This window comes from Calonectris borealis, chromosome 3 (assembly GCF_964195595.1).
Source record: "Calonectris borealis chromosome 3, bCalBor7.hap1.2, whole genome shotgun sequence".
NCBI classification, from domain to species: Eukaryota; Metazoa; Chordata; class Aves; order Procellariiformes; family Procellariidae; genus Calonectris; species Calonectris borealis.
Genome location: NC_134314.1, coordinates 99,653,903 through 99,671,842, shown reverse-complemented (window position 1 = coordinate 99,671,842; position 17,940 = coordinate 99,653,903). Strand labels below are relative to the sequence as shown.

General features: G+C 35.5%; 1 protein-coding gene across 4 annotated transcripts in view; it reads right to left on the bottom strand.

The window, feature by feature from the left end:
* LRPPRC (leucine rich pentatricopeptide repeat containing) overlaps positions 1-17,940 on the bottom strand; it is a 93,726-nt gene that overhangs the window by 16,893 nt on the left and 58,893 nt on the right. For all 4 annotated transcript variants that reach the window (XR_012673134.1, XM_075146929.1, XM_075146932.1 and 1 more), the window contains exons 26-30: positions 11,597-11,665; positions 11,242-11,332; positions 7,862-8,004; positions 7,659-7,746; positions 3,105-3,228 (exon numbers count right to left, since the gene is read on the bottom strand). Coding sequence is in view for 3 of the 4 variants with exons in the window: in XM_075146929.1 (XP_075003030.1) it covers positions 3,105-3,228; positions 7,659-7,746; positions 7,862-8,004; positions 11,242-11,332; positions 11,597-11,665 (515 nt within the window). In the remaining variant the exon portion in view is untranslated. The remainder of the gene's footprint in view (positions 1-3,104; positions 3,229-7,658; positions 7,747-7,861; positions 8,005-11,241; positions 11,333-11,596; positions 11,666-17,940) is intronic.

Here is a 17,940-nt window from a genome sequence, read left to right as displayed (position 1 = left end):
TTCTGTTGTATCCTAAGCTGGATACTTTTTCTTCTTTTTTCAATAGTCACCATAATTATAAAATGTAAAACTATTCTTTCAGCAATAAAAATGAAACATTTATTTTCAGCACTGTATATTTTAAACATAAACTAAAGCATATTATGAACTAACACCATATCATTTGGTTGATTAATTTTCAAATTTCTGTCATCTAGATGTATACAGGTTTTTAAAGTGAACATACTACATTTGCTGCCTTAGCCATGTTAAAATTGTATTTCACTTATCAATTCTTTATCTCCTGTAATACAAAACTTCACGTATGTATAGCAAAGAGAATCTTTACTTTAATAACACTGCTAAAGCTTTTCTAACACTCTGGAAATTAGTCAAGAGAGACTGACCAGCAATCACATTGATCTCATACTACAAAATGTTCCCATTCTTAAATGACATATAGCCACATTTTTAATATATAAGGATAACTTTACAAATGTTCATTTCTAGATTACAAAATCTCTACACAGAAAAGGGGGGCATTGCCATTTACCATATCAGCAATCAAGATAAACCTCACTGATCATCTTGTGGCAAACAACTGAGCAGCCTACCTACTTGAACTTAGAGGCTGAGCGGATTGGGAGGTAAGCAGGGTCATTGCTAAATTATTCTCATCAATCCCAAGAAAATCCTTCACATCGTACACAATATGACTATCCTCTCAGTCACTTTCAGCCTCCCAGGCTCACAAATGCAGTCACTGGACTCGGGATTTTCTTACTCTCCCAACCAATCCTCTTAATCCCTGCCTAAGCACTCACTGTTCAGTTCCGCCTTTTTTTTTCCCTTTGTCCCATCTGTCAAAGCCCTTAAGTCAACAATTCATGCATGAGACTGTAAATTACATATAACAAAGGATTTACTTTCTCCAATCTTCCAATCTTTAGTGTGATTAAATAGATGTTAGCTACTATTACAGAACTAATCCATCATTCTAATACTCCTAAATTTCTATTTAAAACTTCTTGGACTAAATGCAGTAAATATTCCTCAAAACAGTGCTAGAATGCCAAAGCAACTAGACTTGGGTTGACCAACAGATCAGTAACCTTCTGGGTTGTTTGGTTGGTTTGTTTTCTTTCAAACGCAGAGTAGGAGTGCAATTTCCTTCTACACATCACTTTCTCATGGAAGTTTCTCAGTTCTGATAACAGGAGGGAAGTTTTAAAATTATCTGGCCTTTTTAAATAAAAAAATTACTTATTTTGTTGCCTATGCTAATACTCATACTAAGGTTCTCTAAATATTATTTAAATTTCAAATTTGGCTTCCAGCAGAGTAGAAAGAAAAAGATGTTAGCTTTTATAAATGAAGGTAGCTTTCCTGTATTTTACAAAAATATTAGGAGTTGCACACGTTTCAGGCCACTGCACACATTTAGGCTTTGCAGGAGTAATCTCTTTGTAATATGAGGTTGGAAAAATTGTCAAGCATGCAGAAATGTGTGCGAAACACACGGATCTGCTATTCCTCAACCATGTGTACACACACAATCACTTTCTCTATTTCAGTGAATAATTTAAAACTTACAGACTTTTGAAAATGCTTAATGTAAGCATGGTTTAGTTACTAGAAAAAAGATACACAGATAAACACCATGAACACTGCCAATATGAAGCATTTTCTGTCTTGATGCAACAGTGAGCTTCTTAGAACAGGCTAGTTACAGTCGTCTTAGAATTTGACATTTCTATGCTACAAGATGGAGCATGAGAGTTCTGAAAAGCACAGGGGTTGTTATGATGGTTGGCTTTGACCAGTGACCAAGAATAGAACCTTCCATTAAATCCTATTTTCTTTTTTCCTAAATATCTCAAGGTTCAGAGGCTTAGTCCTTTCGACACATGAATATTTTCTGCGAATGTTTAACAAACTACCTAAATTTTATCAACATTCTTTGTATTTCTAAAACACGTCCTTTCTATTCTTCTATTTCCAAAGATTTATCAGTTACTTCCATTTCAGAGAGCTTAATTTGATAAACTGTTTTAGTTTTTCCTTGATATAAGCCATATATCCATCAAGCAAAAACATTCCTTATCATAAAGGCCAGTTACTGAGACCTATTTGAAAAAAACATTATTTGTTCTTCTGAATGCAGAACTCAAATACTTTTTGAATGAAAGACATTTATTCAGTCTAAACACTTTTAAAGAAAACATGAAAATAATAAACATCATCATACACTATACTATTCCCAGACATCAAAAACTAAGTCGACTCTAAAAATTGTTAGATTTTTATAGTGCCCTATGCATCATGTAGGTTACCTACAGGCACTTTCAAATTCACTGTATTCAGTCAGAGGACGCACTTGATGACAACCACTGTTCTTGTTTTAGCTGAAGAAGCTGAAAGACTTAAATTACTTAAACTTACTTTTTTGTTCTTCTTACCTCTACATTGATGAGCAGTAACACTTTTACTTTGAAGCCTATAATCTGACCAGAACGCACATTACATGCAATAATTAAAGCAACTGCTGTACCATACAACTCACTAAAAATTAATTCGATTCGCGTGATTCTAATAACACATGACAGCAGGTTGGATTTATTTCAGAAGTGTAAAAGTTGGATCTAAGGTTTATGGTCATCTCCTAGCCACTGGCATCACAGTCAAATGTACCATTTTGCATTTGGCTGGCAGCCAGCTGCGAGGGAGCGTGGGTAGGGTAGGACAGCAGCAGGGGTGGGCACTGAGGGAAAGACTCACAGGCATTTAAGTGAAGGAATCTTGTCTGTTTGGATATTGCTCTACAGAGGAAAAGGCAGACTGCCAGAAGGGTAGCCTTTCAGTTCTGATGCCAAGTACATTTGTTGATACTATTAGTTGAAATGAGTTATTAGCAATACATACTGTCACTCTAGTGACTCTTTTTAATATATGGCATATCGCCCTATGAAACACTGGTATATTTCTTACCATAACTCCTAATTACCAGTCATGACCTGTTTTTCCACTGAAAGATAAGGACTTACCTGAAAATGATCCAGAAATTTAAAACGCCCCACCCCCCACCCCCCAACAATTAAAAGCTCCCAAATACAGAAAAGCCTTACATGTGTTTCACTTCCATGGCTTCTTCAAGACAATTCTGTGTTAACAATGCTTTTATAAGGGTGCCATAAGAACGATAATGAAACTCATTCTTCCCTTGCATTTTCAGGAAAATATTGTAGGCTTCTAAGAAAGAAAAAAAAAAAAGCCGAAATGAAATGTCATATTGCGATGATGTTGATCACAGAAAGAAATCACCTATTCATTTTAAAGGTCCATCTTAAATGTATTTATCCTCTGTTTACATCTTTGAGCCCAAAACTGTTGGTCACAGCTTGTTCAAAACTGCTTGTATACAACAATCAACTGACACATACCTCCACAGAACAAAAAAGTTTGCTACTGCTGTTTTTCTATATGTGGCTGTTGCTTAAATACCAACACAGCTGGCTAGAAGGGGAAGACTCAGAATTTTTAAAGCAACACCTAATTCTGGGGTATATAGCTACAGTGTCTGGTGCATGATCACAACAGCGTTTAACAAATAATATAGGAGGTGACTCCAATATGGGAAGATCAAATTATTTGGCTACGACAGGATTTATACAAAACATACAATTTACAAATATACAGAAATTTAACAAGTAAACTACGCTGCATTTGTTTGACTGATTAACAGTTTTATTTCATGCATTCACAATAACTGTCAGTGTATGAAAAGATGTTACCAAAACAGGGGAAAAAACGATAAGCACACTTTTCAGTCATTTATTTTCCTGAAACAAGATTATGCAGCTATAAACATGCAGCTAAAACTGCTATCCAGGCTGTAACATATGCTAGAAAGCTGTGTTAAGAACCACAAATGATCTTTTACATCTGAACTGTGATTGTATGTTCCATTTAATGAAACTCAAAAAATAATCCCTTTGCTAATTCAAATAATAGCCACAATAACCTTGAAAACTTTTCAGAAATACTTGGACTATCACTACAAATTTCACAGCTAAGCGTTAAGTTTTTTTTCTTATACTTTGAAAGTAAAGATGAAGACAATTCATTTGAACCTTACTGTCACAGAAGCATCACACTCATAGCACATACTACAGTGTGCTGCAGAATTTTAAGCTGTCATTCCCCAAACCAAAACTGTTGGTGTGCCTTTTGGTTTGAATCTTAAACGTCTTCAACCAAAGAATATACATAAAAACCTCCTGAAATGTAGGCACAAAAATTACTATGCATAAAATTTATTATTTACAACACGCAAACTCTTACACTGAGTTAATAATTAGAATTAACATCGCCATCCATAATCTACTTTGGATGCTTGGAGCTACATTAAATATATATATATGAACAGAGGTTAAGGATAAGAATATCACCCTAAAAATTAAATCCACTTCTGTGTATGTGAGTTTCACGTATATGAGAGAGACAGAGACACACGAGAGAGAATATGCCTGATGTCTGACATTACAATAGTGATTGCATTGTCCACCAAAAGACTAATAAAACAACTACAGGACGACACAGGAAAGGTCTTGAAATCCTCTACCACGTTTACTTATAGGCCTGAGGTTAAAGCTTGGCCTGTTGCAATGTGCTGAACTCTTGCCTGCTCAGATGCTGAACACCAGCATTCATAGAGTGTTCACACTTAAATTCAGTGGGAAAGACATTTTTTCTTCCACTTTTCTGAAATCTGAGGTACCAGTAAACTAGCAATCACATTCAACAACAACAAAAACCCTTTCGTTGGTATAATCTATTACAAGTGTAACTAATTATTTCATTACAAAAATGTAGCTGACTGGTGATAGGTTGGTTCTTTCTGCTCATGAAAGCCTGTTTAAATTATATTTTTTTAAAGCCAAAAACTTCTTATGTTTGGAGACTCCTACAAAAGCTCTGCTGTCTTCAGACTGAACTAGGATTTCACCCTGTGTTTGAATATTGCTTTCCATTGGTTGGGTACAGAAATGGACCTTGCCACCAGTGGACATGATGTCAAGCATATGTTACCATCAAGTATCACAGTCCACAAAATATAAGATCTATTTCTACAAGGAAATATATTTAAATTTTTTTTGTAATGACTAGTTCAATGAAGAATTAAAAATCTTTGTTATCAGTTTTGTTTTCCCGTTCTAGGATGTTTTGTTGCATATGTCAGTCCCGACCTCGGAATGATTATCCTATTCAGATTATTTAGTTAACTTTATTTTGCATCAGTGCAAGTAGCATGTTTGAAGTATACCTAGATGAGCCTCAAATTGAGACATATGCCTGATCAGGTATTATCAGCTTATTACTTCTTCAGATGGCATCTAAAATTACTGAAGTATATTAGCATTCAAAAGAGAAAGTTCTTGGTTTCAAAATCATATTGTGTTACACTAGCTATTTCAAGTAGAAAGATTTGTTAGAAAAGTGACAACTTGCCAAGAAAGTCTCAGTTCTCAAGACAGTCAAATTTCTTTCAGCAATTGCAACTGTTTGGGATATGTGTAACATGATCCCCTAGAGTCAAGTTCTCACACTGAGGAATCAAGATAAAGATGAAAATATGACTTTGCATAAATCAAGCACTTCAAAGAATAGATTTTCAAAACACCTCCATGTCTGAGCTGATAAGTTCATGAAATTAGTTACATAACTAGAATAAGTTAATCTTTTTCCTATCAAAAAGCTGATGTTGATAAAGTGTTATATTCTGCCCTATTACGTTCACATCAAAATTACATTATACTATTATATAAAAGTGACAACTTAGTTTTTATAGTTTTTTTAAGACAAAGAGAACTGTTTCCCAACAAGAGAGGAACTGTTTCCTAACGTTTGTCTTTTTTCCCCTTAACTCCCAATAGCTCTAGACCATCTCCTCTCAAATACTGCACCTTTAAATAAAAGAATATGCAGGAATAATTTACTGATAAATTCACTATCAAATGTCATCATAGACTGTTAGCAGTTACATTTTATATTTTTGTTTTAAACTAGTCTCCCTGCAAGGTCCAAGGCATATTTAGTTTCCTTCTGCTCTCCACTTGATCGTTTATGATATCAAAGGCACACAGGACACTTTTCTAGCAGTAATGTTATAAAATGCATTCCATTAATTTTGCGTGGTTTTCAGTGAAAATATTTCTGCGTTTCTCATTTTCTTTTGATTCCCAAAGTTTACCAGCATGAAGAATTTCCTGAAAACTTTATGTCTGTCATAATACAAAATTCTTAAATTCATATACATAACACAAGATTGCACCCCCTACACAAAGAATACCCAGATTCCACTTTAGACTTCTAATCAGTGCTCCTGTGACTGAACAACTCTGGTAGGGTCATTTCACTAACAACAGAACTTAACTGTGTGAATGACTGACAGATTCTTCTTTTAAAAACTCAAAGCTTAAAAATCTGTGTGTTCAACCTGTAAATACACTGATAACACTCAGAGAAAAAGATAACTAGGTACCTTGTAATTTATAATTTTTCCTCATTCAGCAAAATTAATTTTTTTAAACCTATCTAATTCTATTTTCTAATCTGCTTTCAAGTGAGATACGTAGTTATTTGTCACAGCATAGGTGAAGAAAATAAGGATTTTGAGAATATTCAAATGCTCTGCACCTTGGCAAATGCTAGAAATGGACTGCTTTCCTCCCCTCCTTGAAAGGTCCAATAATGCTGGTTCTGACTCTGTGACTCTGCTTTGGGATGAGATGGCTAGGAATGGATTTCCGATGACTTACACGCAGACTGAGCCACAGGAACTGCACTGAAGTATACCCCTCCTTTCTATAGACAAAGGTAAATACCCATGCATAAGTTAATTCTGTTTTTATCTGAGACAGGGAAGTTTGCACAGAAGAGCTATTCATTCTTCATAGCAGAACTGATCTGAAATGATCTCTCAAAAAGGCCATTTTATTTGTGGAGTGGCACCCACAGGCACAAGGGTTTGGAAACAGTGAACTGTGAGGACACAGATTTTGATCTTTTGTTTATAATCTGTGCATTTCTTTGGGGGAGGAACAACAGGAGGAAAAGTATGCAAATTCTACAGAGAAACATGGACAACTTTAATCTTAGTTGTAAAGAAGCTAAGGGCACTACACAACACATTGAATCCTCCCTTCAAATAGAAATAAATAGCCTTGCAACATCAACAAATAGAAAATAGACTAACAGATAAAAACCATAGGAAGACAGCAATGATTATCTCCACAACATAGTCCCATCTCATTTAATCTCATCTATTTAATTTCTTTGCTAAATCTATAGCTTGAAGTATACTTTGGAACCATATCTGATTTTATTATTAAGACTTCAACAGCAGGGGCAAATACAAAATCTCTGAACAACTTCTTTTAATAGGTAATTACCTTCCCATAAACATGTCCCAGCTATTTCACTTGATATTAATCTTTCTTCTCACTACACTTCTCATGTCTCACACCATAAAACTTGTGACCAAACAGCTAGATTTTCTGGGAACCACAAGAATGCTATTTTTAGCGTCAATCCTGTACATAAATTTAGTTTCTGGTGTTTAATGGATACAGTCTTAAATTAATGCTGAAGTGGGAAAAAAACAGTGGTTTTCAGTTTACCTTTTGCATTGTTTTTCTTGCAAAGCATCCTTATTTTTCTTTCTTCCACATTAGAAGTACTTAAACTTCTGGTATCTTCATGTCTAACCTTTAAAACAAACAAACTTATTTAAATTACTGTAATGCTATCTGTTAACATTTTTTAATAGAAAGAAATACATTCAAAAAAGTGTTGTTAGCTAGGAAAGTTAAACTCCAGTTACCTTAGGTACCTCAAATGGAACAACCTGACCATTTTTCTCAAGTATGTCAGCCAGTAAGGTTAGTGTTTTCTCACGAGGAACAACGTTTTCTTCTTGAATTTTAGTCCAAACAGCTTCAGCTTTTCCCCAGTCACCATTGTTCTCTGAAACAAGATTCAAATCTTCAGATAGATAAAAGCACATTTAAAGTATACATACATATCTAAAATGATTCAAAAAAGATATCTTTGGAAAATAATTAATCAATTAATCATGTATTTCTGCTTCATATGATCATCAACTTGAAAAGTTCTAAACTAGTTTTAATACACAGAGGACACTAGAAGATGCAAACAGAAAAAACCCAAAAGGATTATATGAATTTTCAAATGAAAGAGAAATCAACTAAAAAATATTGCAGAAGTGTTCCTCCTAGCTCATCAGTTCTAATATTCTTGATTGTTAATTGTAAAAACAATTACAAAAATTTCTAAATTATTGCAAAACATTAACACTTTAAGGTACCACTTCTAAGTTCTATTCTGAAATTCTTGAAATGGAATCCTCTGGTTATGTTGCTACTGAGTTGGAGCATCTACATCCTAGAACTTTACCACTTTCAAGTCAAAGAAGTGTTCTAAGGCCTTCAGGTTCTCATTTTGCTAAGAAAAAAATCATCTCTGAAGACTGTAAAAGTTAAGTTTTCTGAAAGAGAAAAACTTAATAAATTGCTACCAAATTCACAGAATAATTCAACTGTTTTCAACAAGAACAGCAATTTATACATGCACCACTACACAAAACTGCAAACAAATACAAAGCTGGACTTTGTGAAAGAAAACAGTTAATTACTATTTGACTACATACAGCAGGTGGTTTTCTGTGTCTGCTATCATAAGTCACCAGAACAACACTGGCTTCTGGCTGTAAGTCCTACTCACAGCTACTTAACCCCAACCTCTGGTAGCTGTAATCTGTCCGTTCCATGGTTTAATTCAGAATCCCAGAAATGAAGAGATGCAAGGCAAGAAGGCAGAGTCAGAAGGTGGATGATGGAATTAATTGTTCACACGGCAATATCTCAGCCTGTAACAGCAGCTCTTCAGCTATTCTTCCACTGTTCAGTTAAGGAACTTCAGCTGTTCTATAGCTCAGGCTCCACTAAGTCATAACACAAGGAAGCAGCCACCTGGAAGCAGCACGACGCACTTGGATATTCTCTCGAACTGATACAAAATGCTGCTTTGCAAACAATATTGCAATGCAATACTGAAATGTTACAATGCAATGTTCTCTTCTTTCCAGGTGCAGCACAGGTTTAGGAAAACACACGGATATGTAACTGGGCTGGTTCAAGATCCAAGCCCACCTTCAACAAGGTTCTGGCATCACTTCAGCTTTTTAGAAGAGGCAGCAAACTTGGTAACTATCCTAAGTCAAATAAAATGGTCGGTTTTAAGGACTAAATACTAAATGCAGATAATATTTTAAAGCAGATTATTATGGCAGTAAACAGAGCAGGACAGAGAATGTCTTAACAATTTTTCAGGTGTTTGTCCCTATCTTTGACACTCATGAGGCCACATCTAGAGGACTGTGTCCAGTTTTGGGCTCCACAACTATAAAAGAGATGCTAGCAACTGGAGCAAATTCAGCCATCAAGACAGCCATGGGGCTGCAGCAGATGAAGTAAAGGAGGAAGTTGAAGAAATGAGTTTTGGGCAGCCTGGAGAAAAGCAGGCTAACAGGGGATCTAATTGCATTCTTCAACCACCTAATTGACGGTTACAGAGAAGAGCAAGCCAGTCTCTCCTTGGAAATGCACAGCAAAGGATGAAGGGTGATGGTTAAAAGTTGCAGCAATGGAGTATCTGAGGATGATCAAACCCTGGAACAGGTTGCCCAGGGAGGCTGTTTGATTTCCACCCCTGGAGGCACTCAAAACTTTACTATACAAGGTCATGATCTGATCTAACTCTGAAGCTGGGAAAGAGCTAGGCCTAAAACTCCTGAGGCTCTCTCCAGCATAAATTATTCTGTGATTCTACAAATCCAAATGCGTTGTTTTCAACATTTTTGATCACAGCTTGGATTAGATGGTAGGTTCTTTTTTTATATGCTTAAAATAGAACTGAAGTTGTGGCTTAGGTGCACAATGACAACTCTCTACTGTACTTGTGCATGGGGCAGCTTTTATAGATAATCTAAAATGGTGGAAAGCAGGAATGTGCATGGTTTTTGTCTTTTAAGGTGCCAGAAACCTACAAATGTTTTCCTCTTCTTTGAATAGATGGAATTGGTTTTGTCTTTTGAAAGAAGACTGAAGATTTTCCATGACAGAATTAAATAAATTGTATCTTCTTAGATGCTCTTCCTAGCAGGCACACTGTCAGACTTAGTCACTGCCAGAGGCTGTTCAGGAAATGGAAAGGAAAAAAGTTCTCAAGGGGTCTCTGGTCTTTTTTTTTTTGTGGAAGTACTCATCTCTTCTGCTTGTGGCAAGTGCAATGGGGAAGAAGCCTCCTTCATTACCATATGAAAAGAAAAAGGGGATTCGAATAATATTTTATTTAGCATTAAAACATTGCTAGTTCTAGTCAACCAAAAATATACATGGGGAACAGCCTAAAATTACTTCAAGCTCAAATGCAAGTTTTCCCATGACCATATACATCAAATTGCTGTAATGGCTCATTAATACATAAACACATTACCGAAGTACATAGCAATCCCTGTAATGCTTTTTTTTATGTCCCAATTTAGTATTTAGTGCTCCATATCCAATCTGAACACAAAATGTTTTTTCAAGACTTTAAAATAACTACATCTGAAGTTTCCAAAATTTTTATTATGTATGATAGAGTATGATACACTGAATAACAAAACCAGCACAGACTGAAAAATACAGAAAAGAGGACATGAAAAACACTATAGATACATCCTACACTAAGTCTGTAGCACAGAAATGAACCTTCAATTTTAATAACTGTTCCACTCCTATAAATGATGCAAAAGTTAGGTTGCAGCTGCTGAAGAACTGGTAGATTTTTTTAAAAATCCACCTTTTAGAACCAGATCCAATTACAGGAGATTCCAGATCTTTATCAGTTATGAAGATACGACAAATGAGCAGTTTTTCTTTAAGCATTAAAAAACAGAACAGAGTAAACTTTCAAATTAGGACACAAGACAATAGCATGGATTGGAAGACTTGTACTATATAAGTTCTATGTAAGTAAAAAAACCTGTACTCTCTCCCCTGCCCTGCAAGATGTCTCAGAAACAGTATCCAGGCTAACTGCGTATCAGGATAAAACGTCTCTCCAATTTAGGGTTATTTCTCATCTCCAACCACAGAAGAAAACAGATTACAACATGAAAAAGATCGCAAGCTCACTTACCACACAGTTGAAGCAGGTAGTAGTACATCTCATCTCTATCACATTCAAATAGATTTTGAGTTAATTCTACCAACTGTTCCAAAGTCTCCATCTTTAAAAAGGAAGGAAGAACATAGTTATACCTCAGCCGAACAATTATTTTTCTATATATGTGCACTTACATGCTGTGTGCATTCAGCTAAAATAATATTTCTGTTTAAGTATACACCAGCATTTACACAGAGCATTAAGTTCACCTCATCAGCCTGTCACATGTCCTTTCACAAACATAAAAATCAAGCAATGAAGTATTTCGAAACAATTTTTCTTGGAATATAATGACAGTTACATAGAAGACATCATACGAGCCACATACCTGATTACTTGATATACACTTTTTTGCAAACCACTGCAACCTTCCAGAGTGTGCTCTCAAGCCAGGAGTCTGTAAAATATTTCCACAAGAAGAAACACATTACTTCACATAGAACATTCTTAGGAAAAGTAAACACAAGACATGTATTCATAATAAAAGCTCATAGTTTTTGTTTGTTTTTTGAAACCCAAGTAAGACTACAAGCTCATAAATAATCAAGTTAGGTTGCATTTACGAGAGACTTAAAAATCACAGTAATTTTATTCAAGAAATTTTTAAAATACACTTCAGATAAACTGAAATGTTAAATCATTTCTATCACCACAGTAATAGAGTATTACTGCTATTACTCATGGTAAAAAATTACACCAAATGTTTCGAAACTGTTTTCACAATGAAATGTTAGTATTCAACACCACTGCAATGTGTTAGCAACTAGAAAACCACACCTCTCAACCGCAACATCACTATTTAACATTAGCCATTTTCTTACAACTATTAATACCTAAAAACAATAGTCTTTTTAGATATTGACTTCTCTTGCTCAGTAAGAAAAACAGGAATTTACAGAGCAATAATTGTTACAACTGTAACGCCAATGCATATGCCAGGTATGCTAACTGTAAGGAAATTCCTGTCCCAGAGCGGAGCAAAGGCTTACTGTTAAGTGCATGTACACGAAGGAACTGATGTGTAATAGTTAATATGCCATAGTTCTTTCTGTTACTAATTTTCCCAGGTTTGATGAGCCTTTGCTTATTAATTTCTTCATTGTTTCGAGCGGACTACAGCTACAGAATACACATTCTCAAAAAGGTTTCAATCCTTGGAAACTCCATCTGGTATAGGCTACCACATTGTGCCTTCTCAACACCACAGACCATAATCAAAATATCAGTTCCTCCACTTAAACAAATTCTTAAATAAACATAGGAAAATCCAAAGTTTTTAAAGAACCATGTTACAGGCATGCCAATACTTATGTCCAACATATCTAAAAAAAAAGATACAAAAAACCTGCGTGCAAAACATCCATCATTTTAACCTCTTACCCTTCCCTCCCACAGAGTACTTGAATTTACTTCCTTTATACTCTCTTGTTTTAGCACAAGGATCATTTACAGAGAGAACTCTGCTTTCATTTCAGGTGTCCAGATTCACATTAATATAGCTCAAAGTGATTCCAAGGAAATGTCTGTTCATCCCTACAGAGAAACATGTGTTTTGACTCTTGAAGGCTTTTAGCTGTTAATATTATAAGAAGTCTCTACTGTTTAAACATGAAGTGCGACTTCCAAAATTTGAACACGACTTCACATAAAAGGTAGGAGGCAGTTTGAAAAAAAAGCTGTGAGAAATATTGAGTCTCAGTTCTAAAGCAGCGGAAACAATTATAATTGAAAAAGTCAGTTTACCTTTTTTCTTTTTAAAACGGATAATTTCCTTTTCCCATATTCTCCAAAAGCAGAATTATTACCATTACATCTTTCAGAAATAATTCAGCATACACCAGAAAACCAGCATGCAAAACTTGAATAAAAAATGTTAAAATTTGCTAAAGTTATAGGAAACCGTGTTCTGCAGAGTAACTGTTAAGCCATATAATCCTGCCAACCATCCAAACCATTTTATGCAATCATTGTAAGGTTGTTAAAAAATAGGACGCTAACCCCCCAGTTCTTCAACATGGACCATCTTTTCTATGCATTTAACTGTACAACAAAAATAGTCTCAACCCAAGAGGTTACAGGAAAAAAAGTGGCTTCTCAAGTATTCAAAAATGGTATATATTAAACATAGTTTTGCTTTCCAGGTATTTGCTTTTTTCCCCGATTAGGTTTTTTCCCCACAGTTATTTATGTTTATAGGTATCTGTTCAGTGCTTTTTTAAGAGCCACCAAGCAGCTTCACATAAAATATGCTGAAAACTAAGTCAAGAAATAACATCTTATACAACAGGCTCTTGAAAATGAAAAAGAAAAAAGTATGTTGCCTGCATTTGTAGCTAATCCTCTTTAGGACATGGTAAAATTCAAATGCTGATTTCACTTACAACTTCAAATATCATTGCTGATCTGAATGCCAATGAACTCAACAGCTCCAAAGCTACAAACTTTTTATAGTAAATCCTTTCCTGTTCAGAAATGATTGATGCGTCTGTCACTATAAGGACAGCTGAGTTATACAACAGATATCCTTGTGTTTCATTTTGAAATTGAGAAGTGTTTTCACATACTGCAGGTCTCAATCATCAAAAGAACATCTAGGTCAGATTAACTAAATCTCCAGGGCTTGCCTGATAGTCCATATTTGCAGCTTATCCCTTACCATCTTAGGGAATTTTAAACATTGCATTTAGCAGGAAACAGACTTTCTACAATACAGCAGACTAAAATACAGAATAAAAAAGAAATGCAAGGAATGAAAAAAAAGGGTAAAAAACTTACTTTAATTACTCTTCCAAATTACCATTTAAAATTTTGATCTTGCTTTTTTCAGTGGATCAAAAAAAAAAATCTCTATTATTGAGTCATAGTGTTTTGTTTGGGTTTTTTTTCCCTCTATTTTTAGGGTATTGACTGCTATAAAGAATGAAACAACTACTGAGAGTCTCAACAATTCCTACAGCATATAAACTAAACATGGAGGTTTTCTGGCTTTTAAATTCTCTCAGAATATAAAACAGCTGTACTGTACCAGACTAAAGGTTCATCTAGTTTTTTATCCTGTTCCTAACAGTGCCTGTAGGAAAACCCAGCAATACTTCCCCCTTAGTGCTCTTTCACTCTCCAACTACTTAAGGTTCAGTGGGTCACGCTGTTTCTAGTACGTGATTTCTCTTCCACAAGCTTTTCTGGTTGCCCCTGGAACCCCGTAAGATTTATCGTTCACAAGACCTTTTGGTAAAGGGTTGCCTCAATTATCTTCTGCAGAAAAAAGCCCAAAATACTACCATTTTTTGTTTGTTTTCAGCCTAGCTTCTACCAGCTTCATGGGATGCCCCCAGATTTTGTATTGGAAGACAATACACAATTGATTTCTCTTTATCCTCTCTGTTTCATATTAATTTCATGAGCAATATATATAATAATTCCCTGTTTCACTGTTTCTTTTCCAGACTAAGCAGAACTCACCTACTTAGTTGTATCTCCTATAGAAACCATTCCATACTTTTGATCATCTTTGTTACTATCTTTCTGAGGCTCAGCATACAACCCTATACTAATTTCGCCATTGATTCTATACTTTCACACACAGAAAGGAAAACTAACCAGAAGGGGAAAAAATATGCTGCATCTTTAGAAGTAGTCTTGCCAAGCAGCACTCAAAAATCATGTGAATGCAACAATCCTACACACTGAAAGCATCTGATTTGTCCTCTTCCTTCCTAGAACCAGTCACGTCAGACGGGGTCCAATCACCAGAAAAATCTGTTCTGTACTAACATTCTTATTTGAGCCAATTTCTACCTATTACAACTGAAGAAAAACAGATTGTCTGGGAAAATACTGACCTGTCAGAGAATATTCTGTTTGATGTTTTTCCAGATTTTTAGATAATGATAGAAATATTCAAATTTCGTTTACATTAGTGTTCTGTAACTGTTACAGCTAATAGACCACTACTATTTTTTTACTTTTAAAAAGCCTTTTTTTTAAAAAAAAAAAGTTCAGTAATTTACAGAAGACATACGGAAAATATTTATTTACTTCTCTCTACTTGCCTAAAGCAACCTTTTTCTCTTTAAACACAAAACTCACTTAAGGAGGAAAAACCACAAAACCCAACATAACAGACCAGAAACCTTGTGGTATTGTTCAAAAAGAGGGACTTTCAGAAAACTAGGAGTTGAGAATGTCCCAGAATAGTACCACTTTTGCTACAGCTGCCTTAGGATGCATAATTATTTAAAAGCCAGCAAAAGTATTTTTCATTTGGCATATACATGACATGAGGTGGATTACTCTTTTGTTTTAACCTTCCAACACTGAGGAAGGTTAAACTGCTTCAAACTGCTACTGTGCACTGGTTGGCAAAACAGAATCATAGAATAGTTTGGGTTGGAAGGGACCTTTAAAGGTCACCTAATCCAACCCCCCTGCCATGGGCAGGGACATCTTCAACTAGATCAGGTTGCTCAGAGCCCCGTCCAACCTGACCTTGAAGGTTTCCAGGGATGGGGCATCTACCACCTCTCTGGGCAACCCGTTCCAGTGTTTCACCACCCTCATCATAAAAAATTTCTTCCTTGTATCTAGTCTGAATCTACCCCCTTTTAGTTTAAAACCATTCCCCCTTGTCCTGTCACAACAGGCTCTGCTAAAAAGTTTGTCCCCATCTTTCTTATAAGCCCCCTTTAAGTACCGAAAGGCTCCAACAAGGTCTGCCTGGAGCCTTCTCTTCTCCAGGCTGAATAACCCCAACTCTCTCAGCCTTTCCTCATAGAAGAGGCATTCCATCCCCCTGATCATTTTCGTGGCCCTCCTCTGGGCCCACTCCTAAACAGTACTGGCTCCGATATGGACGCCTGCGGGACACCACTCGTCACGAATCTCCATCTGGGCATTGATCCGTTGACCACTACCCTCTGGATGCGACCATCCAACTAATTCCTCATCCACCGGACAGCCCACTGGTGGATAAAATAATTTTTACATATTCTGGACAACTTATTCTAGCCTTTCACAGTAAAACTTCACTGTGAATAACACATCAATTCTAACCTTTCAAGTTTAACTCTGTCCTCCTTAAGTGTTCCACGTTTTCTTCTAGATCCTTACATTTCCTCCCCAAATTTCAGTCTTTTCTTAGGGAAACAGTTCTGCTATAATCACCAATACATACATATTGGAAAGAAACAGCCAAATTTTATAAACGCTATCCATGCTGAACTTTCTGATGGTATTTTTTGGACAGGTAGATCCATTCATTCCTCTCTTTGCAGCTAAAAAAGCCAGTAATAATAAGAGACAGCTAATGCTGCTAAGGAAGAAGAACATTTCATAATGAGTTACATCAACAGCCATAACAGACTTATGTTACCAGTACCAGAACCAGTTACCGAGATTTAGATGCCAAAGCAATGTCTTGCAAGAAAATGCATTACTTCTCCAAACCGACAGCCTTAAACAGACAGCTATAAGAACTGATGTATGTCAGTTCTATCATTTCTAACCGCTCTCTCCAACATAAGCATCGGTGAAAACAGAACATTTGATGGAAAGTTCTTAATTTAAAGACAGATTTTTCCGATTCCACAAAAATGTCTATAAAATCTCACAAATTCCATGCAGCTTCAATGAAGCCTGGTATATTTTTGCATGGCAGCTTACTTGAACAGTTTTTTACAATAGAAACATTGTATGCTATGCTTGAATCTTCCCCTACATTAAAACTCTTGGCAGAAGTCCTCATTTCTATTAAGCAGTAGGTGTTCTGCTTAATCAGAAAGTTAAAAGAATATGGAGATATAAGTTTTTGTACCTTATGTAGCCATCTAAATCTAGTTGATAGATGAGATGGTTAAAATTATCTTACACTTCTATTGTATCTTTGCCTCTTATTACATACTCCTTCACCTTTAAATAGCAATGCATTAGTTTTAAAAAATACCAATTGAAACATTTATATTAAGATTTTTTAAAATAATCTTAAATCTGTGTTCATATGCATGAAATAAGGATACCACTTCGCTGTATTTCTTACATTATAATTTTTATAGCATAATGTAAGTGAATATCCCACCATAGTGGGATTTATAGAAAATACAGGAGATTGTATGTTCAGAGCCAGTAATCAAAACAAACTTATACACAGTATTCCGTAAGTTTATAAAAGAAGCATCTTTAAAGACTGTGGGATCTAAAAATAATCTCTGCATCAAAAAGCAGAGATTCCTGTTGCAATCATATCAGCTATCTAATAAAATACAGAACCTCCCTCTAGCTCTGCTTTTTTTTAAGTCATTGTACTACCAGGATAACACTAGAGCTACATCTGTATATGGCAGGCAATGGAAAGAATACTTTTCTACAAGTTCATTTTCCACCTTGAAAGAAGTTTAGCTCTCGTGGATTTAAAAAATGGTCTCTGTAATGATGGTATGGAAAGATATCCTTATTCATTTTATTCTTTCTAAACAAAAAGAAAACCTAGCAAACTGCTTATAACTAAGATGGAATTTCTCTAAAAAAGGAGTAACTGCTTTTGTTTTCTGTAAGCAATTTTGCCCAGAAATAAATAATATGACTAAACACACCCCAACCCCCATAATACTGATTTCTTTAATGAGAAGCTCATCTGAAACATCCGGACACTTGCACAACTTTTTGGGTAAGGGATAA